This window comes from Triticum dicoccoides, chromosome 5A (assembly GCF_002162155.2).
Source record: "Triticum dicoccoides isolate Atlit2015 ecotype Zavitan chromosome 5A, WEW_v2.0, whole genome shotgun sequence".
Lineage (NCBI taxonomy): Eukaryota > Viridiplantae > Streptophyta > Magnoliopsida > Poales > Poaceae > Triticum > Triticum dicoccoides.
In genome coordinates, this window is record NC_041388.1 from 291542844 (window position 1) to 291551481 (window position 8638).

Genomic DNA, 8638 nt, shown 5'->3' on the forward strand with positions numbered 1-8638 from the left:
TGGATTTCTAAGAATGGCAGATCATTTCGTTGTATATCTTCACCAACCTAACAGAAGTGCGGCCGTACATCGAGTAAGTTCTCAGTACATTGTTTCGCAACTTCTAATTCCTTTGAACTGCTCTTATTCCCGGATAAATTTGATACAGTCGATACGTCGCCAAATTCTCGTATGGAGCGGTGATCCAAAAGGATTCGGTCGAAGAGTATGAGCTTTTGGCAAAGCATGGAGGCGGCTATCCCGGTTTCATCTCTTGGTTCAAACAAACGGTAATTTCCATTAGACCATTTCATTTCTTCGTCTAATTTGTGGCTAATATAACAATCCCTTTCGTATTGTAGGCTAATTCAGAGTTTATGGACGCCGAGTTGAAACAAGTCTCTAATGGTTTTGACTTTAAGGTTCGTTCATTTGACAAATACGACATCAATGGGTATCGCTTTCGTACCTATGGCAAAGAGCTATCTATGGTCGACCGAAAGTCTACAAATTGTTGTGTCTCTGCTATCGGCGAAGGACATACCGAGTATTATGAAAGAGTTGAAGCAATTTATGAACTTCAATTCTATGGTGCAAACCCACCAAATGTCGTAGTCTTCAAATGTTATTGGTTCCAACTGAAGGAGACTACAAGGACTCATGAACATATAGGGCTAGTGGAAAGCAAACAAAGCACCCATTTGGATGTTCCCGATGTCTATATTATGGCTCAACAGGCAACCCAAGTTTTCTATCTACCATGGGCCTATCAAAGTGATCCAAATCTCAATGGTTGGGATGTCGTTTATGAAGTGCCACCACGTGTTAGACCACCTCCCCCCAATGAAGAGGATTATGAACCTCACATTAACCCAGACACATATGAAGGAGAATTCTTCTAAGAAACACGTCTTTCCAAAAAACGTTTCAAGAACTGCTCTACTTCACCCCAGAACATTGAAGTAGACAGCTACAGTGAACCCGACTTCACCCCTGAGTCGGAACAAGAAGAGCCTGAACTAGAAGAGGTTACTGCTGCGGATGACCTGTCAATGCTTGATCGATTACGTAAAGGTGGCCTTCCACATGATGATGCATTTATTATTAATGATGATGATGAGCACGTCATTACTGGTAGTGATGATGATGATGCATTTATTGATCCCGGAGCATTTATTGAACCCGACGACCCAGATTATTATTAGGTATTAAATTTTTTTATGTTGCACTTGATTTATATAGTTACTTGTATGATTGTATGATTTATATAGTTACTTGTATAATTTTCTTACTTTGTATGATTGTTTCTTATACATAGTGCCATGGCCTTGATGTCCGTCCCCGTCGGCCCTCGCCCGCTTTATGATTCGGATGTGGTAAATTCTCTTTCATAACTATTTGTTGCATTTCACATTTATGAAAATTATGGCCATCAAGTTGACATATAGATATTTTAATCTAGGCGGTATGTGAACCAGAATTTGAAACCGACCCTCTTATCGAGAAGTTAAATTTAGTTGAAAAGGAAAATGAGTATTTGAAAGAAAAAATTAAAAGAATTGAAGAAGAGATGATGACATTGGAGTTGTATCTGTATGTTGTCGATGTCGTCGATGATCACAAGATGAAGATGAATGCAATGCGCTTGAAGATGGATGCAATGCGCCTGAAGCTTAAGAAGATTACAAAATATGCCATTGATAATGAGGCTTGGTATCATTATGTCGTTGGATCAATTGTTACCTTAGTTGCGATCTTCATCGCATTTGTTGTGATGAGGGTAAGTTTTCTATTTTGCTTAACAAATGCATACTTAGCTTATTTTGCTCCTAAATGACACAATTACCTAAGTTAGATAAAAAAATGAGCTTTACTTACGTAAGTTGGCTCAAAAATGGCATCATCACCTAGGATACCACAAAAATGACCTATACTTACCTTATTTTTCTCCAAATTGACATAATAAGCTTAGTTGACCTATACTTTACCTAGGATAGCTATAAGATGATCTATACTTAGCATTTTTTCCTTCTAAATGACTTAATATGCTTAGTTAGCTAAAAGTGGCATAACTACCTAGGATAGCTCAATAATGATCTATACTTAGCTTAACTAGTTCATTTATGACATAATTAGCTTACTTAGGTCAAAAATGGCATAACTACCTAGGTTAGCTCAAAAATGACATATACTTAGCTTCTTCAGTTCATTTATGACATACTTAGCATACTTAGGTCAAAAATGGCATGATAATTTTTGTTACCTCCAAAATGACATAGACTTAGCTTATTTTCTACGAAAATGACATAATAACCTTACTAAGCTCCAAAATGACATATTTACCTAGCTTACCTCTAAAATGACCTACACTTAGCATTTTTACCTAGCTTAGCTAAAAAGAAGAAGAAGAAGAAGAAGAAGAAGAAGAAGAAGAAGAAGAAATAGAAGAAAAAATCGTCTTCTTCTTCATCTTCTTCATCATCATCATCTTCTTCTTCTAGCTAGTCTTCTTCTTCTAGTCTTCTTCTTCTTCTTCTAACTTTCTTCTTTCCCAATTTGCAGATTTGCTTTCGATGAGGAAGCTTGCATTGATGGAGTCTACTCTTCTCCTTGTGCTTCCTTTTTGTTTTGATATTATAGGATGAACAATGTGAAACTTGCTACCTATATATGTATGTATGGATGAAACCATTGTATGCTTGTCCTTGGATATGTTAGCTAGCTATATATGTTGCATATGGACTTTTCGTTTGGTATGTATATGTGTTGGATGATCATATCCATATGGCAGGGATATGATTTGGTATGTATATGTGTTATTATGCTTGTTGAAAGTATTTTCAAATGTGTGTGCGTGTGTGTATATATATATCTATCAAATTCTGTGAAATTGAATTAATTTAAGAAAAAACAGAAAAAACAGGGGTTGTACAGGCTAGCAGACGGCAAAGAGGTTTGCCATCAGCCAGCAGACGGTAAAGCTGCCACGTGGCAGCTACCTGTGCAATCTGGGGTGCATTGGGCTGGCCTATTTGGCAGCTTTACCATCTGCCAGCAGACTGCATAGCCTGCCATGTGGCAGCTACCTGGGACCATCTGGGCTGCCATATTTGTGCACTTTGCCGTCCACTGGCAGACGACAAAGATGAAGCACGTCGTTAACACCTTAACGACCCTAAGCTACCATTGTCGTAGCTTATTCAGTCGGACCTGTTGTCGTCTGCTGGCTGACAGCAAAGGCCTTTGCCGTCCGCCAGGCATGCCTTTGCCGTCAGCCATGGCAGACGGCAAAGTGCCTAATTCCTGTAGCGCATGGCTATCCAGTGTTACCAGCCTTTTTTGTTTATTTGGGCTTGATGAGATGTGCCCTCAACAGAACCTAGTATATTTGTTGTTGTTGTGTGTGTGTGTGTTGTAGATTCGATTGTGGTACTTGGTGGTGTGTGGCGGTTTGCTTTATTTATAAAGCAGGGCCAAAGCCTTTTTGGTAAATAAGCAAAGGAGTTTTCAAGAATAAACATTAGTGCCTTTCATGGCATAAAGAAAAAAAAATTGACGCAGTGGATGGCTTTGACGCAGCCACAAAGTAGCGCCAATGGCGCAATCAAATAAGTAGACTTTGGCTTTGGGGATTTGGGATCTTTTTTCCCTTCCAAACAAGACCTAATTTTGTATTATAAACTCGCATTCTCTACATCTCCTTGCTTGCATGTATGAGTATGCCACCAAGCCATCTTTCTTGAAAAAGGAACAAGGAAAAACCATTTCAGTTCACTCAAGGGAGGTGATCAGAACTTATGAATATCTGTACAAGTAGATCTAAATCTCACAAAAGGTTAGCATAAAATTGAAATAACAGTAACTCATAAAAGGTTGCTCTTACTTCATTTCCCAACAGATAGATAACATCGCCCAACTTTCACAGCCTAACAGATTGTTTGGAACTTATACACCATAGTATGAATCATATGTTGGAAACTATATGCAAAATACATGGTGCAACCAAACCTTGTGTGATTAACATTATTTGCTACAGCCTCTTTGGTTGTAGGATGAAATCATTTTCTGGACAATTAGAAAGGGCCTCATCATGTCACAAAGCGTTGAATGCACTATATAAACCATTTTAATATGCTCAAGGCTCGTACAAGTCATCAAGAAAACAATATTAACCTCCATATGCCATGCTACTACTACCTAATATGGCGCGACAGCTGAGTATGCTGACCTCAAATGAATTGTAATTGTCCTCATGTAATACCTATATTCCATTTCTCTGCAACAGTACACTACTTATATTACATTGTAAACAACATTATATCCATCTATGCTCCAGGGAAAATCTGCTTCTGCGCTACCAGTCAATATTTCAATTCAGCTGAATTGCCGAATTGCCGCAGGTTCAACCCCAGTGGTGTCCATATAAAGAACCATCTAATTTAAGCACCTTCAGCTTTCTTCTTTATTTTGAGAGCAGCTCTGACGACATTCCCCCTTGTGATCATCCCAACCTAGTTCAGGATAGAAATTTCGTTTTAAGACACCGAGCTAAAGAGAGAAAAGGAGAGTCATAGATTCATCCACTCACCAAATTTCCCGTGCTATCAACAACAGGCAATCTGTGGTATTTGGTTTCAAGCAGCAACCTGTTGAACAATAAAAAGAACACCACTCTCAGTACTAATAAGTCAGTAGATTCAGCCCTGGGGATTCACACGGATTAGTTGAAAATACCTTGCAGCAGCGTCGAGGTTAGTAGTTTCACGCACCACAAGAGGTGAGGGAGTCATAACATCACCGATAACTTTGCCACTGGTTTTGCTCAAGAGTCTCTGGATCTCGCGAAATGTCTGCAGACAAGTGAGGAAGGAGTCTGTAAGTTACTGAACCGAGAACATTGAGTGGGAGCACACAATGAAAAATTAACTTATGTATCCCGGGGCCCTGGATTAATTGTAAAAATGGTCTCCAGCAAGGTGACCCACTATCCCCCTACCTATTCATAATCCTCGCCGATCTGCTACAGCGCTTAATCTTACAGGCATTCTCTCCCAACCAGCTCTGCCACCCGATCTACACTAATCGCCCTCCTACTGTGCTCCAGTACGCTGACGACACACTAATCATTGCCTTTGCCTCTTCGCAAGCCGCGAACACCCTCAAAGATATCCTAGACAAGTTCACCCTCGCTACTGGTCTTAACATCAACTTCCATAAAACTACCTTTGTTCCCATCAACACGGATACCATCACTAGCCAAAACATCGTCTCCACCTTCGGCTGTGACCTATCCTCCTTCCCCCAAATTTATCTCGGCCTACCCCTATCCCAAACGCGCCTGCCTTCCTCTACTTTTGAACCTATCATCCAACGTTTCCTAAAGTACCTCTCCGGTTGGGCGGCTAAACTACTCTCTCGCGGCGCTAGACTAACGCTTATCTCCTCTACTCTCGACACCCTTGCCACTCACTTCCTGTCCGTTTTTAGGCTACCCAAGAAGATCATCAAAAGGTTAGATGCTATCCATAGATCCTTCTTCTGGGCCGCTGACGAAACATGCTCGGGGGCCAAGTGCCTTATCGCTTGGAAAAATGTATGCACACCCAAAACTGCCGGGGGTCTAGGCATCAAAAGCCTGCTTCTCCAAAACAACCGCCTCATGAAATTTGCCTCCAAGCTTCTCCAAAAACAAGACTTACCTTGGGTTAACTGGTTTTTCCAACACTACTCTCTTGACTTCGAAAACAAACCTCACAACCCCTCATACCTACGGAGAATCATAAACGAACAGCTCCGCCCCCTCCACAAAATCCTTTGTCCTTACCAACAATGGCACCTCCACCTTCTTCTGGCTAGACGCTTGACTGCTCCCAACTCCGCTCGCAGACACCTACCCACACCTTTTCTCCCAGTGGCCTACTCGCTACTCTGAGGGACCGCCTAACCAATGTTGCTTCTATAAAGCTTGCGTCTGTTTTGTCTTTGTTTCAGTATGTTGCCACCAACGACGCGCCTGACGACACGTTCCTCACCCATGGCTCACCTTCTCTTCAATGTAACTGATGCTTTGAATGTTACATACTATGTAAGTTCATTATATTATAGGGACCTAATCCAGTAATGTCCCACATTCTTGAGTAGGGAAAACCAGCAACAATTTGCTCTACAACACGTTTAATTACACCAACAGTTTTCCCGGGTTACAGTATAATATACTGTTCAATCAACAATATTATATAACTATTACCAAACATATTTTAATCCATTAAATGTGAAGGTGCTGAAACATTTGCTAGATCACTGTTTCTCAACATAGAAAGATAATAAATTCCCATCACAGAAAATTCCTGCCTTGCAAACCATAACTTCCCATCCCAACACATGGAAGTTATAAAACTCAACATATGAAAAGATATGCACACTTAGGAAATATAAAACATAAATCATCAATCAAGGTCTTACAGAATATACCTTCCAAGTGCTATCTACTTCAGGGAACATACTTGAATTTGTATCAGCCAGTCCACATCCTGAAACATGAGAATGTATTCAAATATTGACGGAACTAGTTGGTAAGATTCATTGTGTTGTAGATATAATCCCAGTACATCTGAGAGTGCTACAAAAGCACTGAAGTCTGGGAATGAATGTTCAAGTTTATCCGTGAATCTTAAAGCAGGAAACAAAAATTATGACCATAGCTGTTAGCATCGTTATGTTGTAGATATTATATCCCAGTTTTTCTAATTTTACCTAAAATCCAGGATTGGAAGATCATAAGACAGCGGCCATTATTTAAACCGCTCCTTTAAATTAAGATCCTAACGCATATGTGAATTGAATTTTACAGCTCACAAAATATGTTTTAATGTGATTATGATTTCTTTGCAAGAAAATGATTAAAAGTTCAAGATGGAATACCTGCCATTGAGTCCAAAGCTAATAGATCATAATCTGAGACAACGCCAACCTGCAGGTGGAAATAAAGTTGTGCAGTTGTGGCTGAGTATTTCATTACAGAAAAACTAGGGTGCAACCCAAACCAACAGAAAAAGGTCAAGAAGAAAGCATGTGAAAGTTAGCCAGTTCATCATTGCAATATAATGCTTCCTAGACATACCATGATACAGAACAACAAAAGGGCTCTTTCCTTTTTCCTTGGGAAGAACCTTTCTCTTAACCCTCTCTAAAAATCAAGAATCTAAAACAGTAGGAAGAGGATTGATTTGTCATGGCATATGAAATCCCACATGGATTGCTTAGAAAAGTTATTCTGATGCCGCACATCAATAATTACAGAGAATCAGAGAAGGAGAGAGAAAGAGCTTAGATACATCCAGACTATCAAAAGGAAATTTCCATGATCGGGTTAGAGCTCATATTTAACTTCCTCCAATATTTGTAGGAAACCCCTATTCTATGAAATTCTTTTGATGCAATCATTTGGTCCAAATGCATGGATAGGAAATTTTAGTTGGGATTGCAACACTCTATTTGCCGCCCAAAATCCTTTGTTCCGAAAAAGGTCTGGTATCTTCTGAGATTAGCTACGTCATAGAAAACATGGACTAGGAAACAAGAAGAGCAGTTAAATGTAAATGGCACTGACCAACTTCCAGTCGTCATCGATAACAGGGAAACCAGAGATCCTGTTCTGCACCAGCATCTCGAGCGCTGCACGCAAACCAAAGAACTAGTTAGCAATTTGGAAGCTGGTCAGTAAGCAGAAGAGAAGTACACAACTAAGAAGGGGCGACACCTTCATCAACCGGGGTTGACGCTTTGACGACATGGAGATCCTCCCTTTTCGTCATGAAGTCTCCAACAGTGTACACTCCGTTGTTATTCTGAGTAAGCAGGATGTAACACAAGCAAAATTAATTATTTGAGGCTGAACATGAACACTCAGCAGTAACAACATTTCGTTAAGTATTTGGGTAATGGAATTTGAGCTATCAGCCAAGTTGGTGGTGGAGTGGCGCAAGATCTGCCTCTTGGCTTATGTGGAGATATTGATTCCTCCACTCCACACAACAATTTGCTTCTGGGGAAACCCCAAGCATAGCAGATGATACATCATTTCTTTTCTTTCTGAGATGGCTCATTGCCTTATATTACTCAGAAATAATCCCAGCTGCTTTGTTGCTACAAAAGCAGGCTGGGTGCTTTACCAATTAAGGGGAGCACGAAAGCAAGCGAGCTAGTTGCTTAATCCGTGCACTACACGTAGAGCAGAAAAGCAAGGGACGCAAAATTGGCTTGCTGCAGAAGAGAAAAGGCGTGCGGACGCGGCGCTCACCCCGACGAGGCCGTTTCCAGAGGCCGGCGCCGGCGCTGGCGCGGCCGCCGCGGCGTACGCGCGGACGGACGCCCGCCGGCACCTGCTGGGCGCGGCGCCCCGCCGTGCCGCGCGCGCGGGCCGAGAAGGGACGAGGAGGAGGCGGCGGCCGGCGGCGAGGGACGCGTCGGCGGAGAGGAGCAGCGTGGACGCGGCGGCCTCCATGGCGAGCGCGGGGGCAATCAGAGAGGATGGAGGGAGCGGGAGGGAGAGGCCACGATGATATTATGGCAGGAGAGAGGGAGGGAGACCGCCGATGGATGGGAGAAAGGATGGGCTTGCTTGGATTTTTATAGCGGGTCGGCGGGCGAGGGGGGAAGG

The 8638-nt window shown here is 41.7% G+C and overlaps 1 protein-coding gene across 1 annotated transcript; it reads right to left on the reverse strand.

The window, feature by feature from the left end:
* Window positions 1-4070: 4070 nt before the first annotated feature.
* LOC119301092 (CBS domain-containing protein CBSX1, chloroplastic-like) lies at window positions 4071-8604 on the reverse strand. Its single transcript, XM_037577986.1, has 8 exons — window positions 8279-8604; window positions 7739-7826; window positions 7589-7653; window positions 6901-6949; window positions 6451-6509; window positions 4714-4829; window positions 4568-4625; window positions 4071-4490 (listed from the first exon to the last, which is right to left on the reverse strand). The coding sequence occupies exons 1-8, from the start codon at window positions 8480-8482 to the stop codon at window positions 4419-4421; spliced, it is 711 nt and encodes a 236-aa protein (XP_037433883.1). The 5' UTR covers window positions 8483-8604; the 3' UTR covers window positions 4071-4418.
* Window positions 8605-8638: the final 34 nt, after the last annotated feature.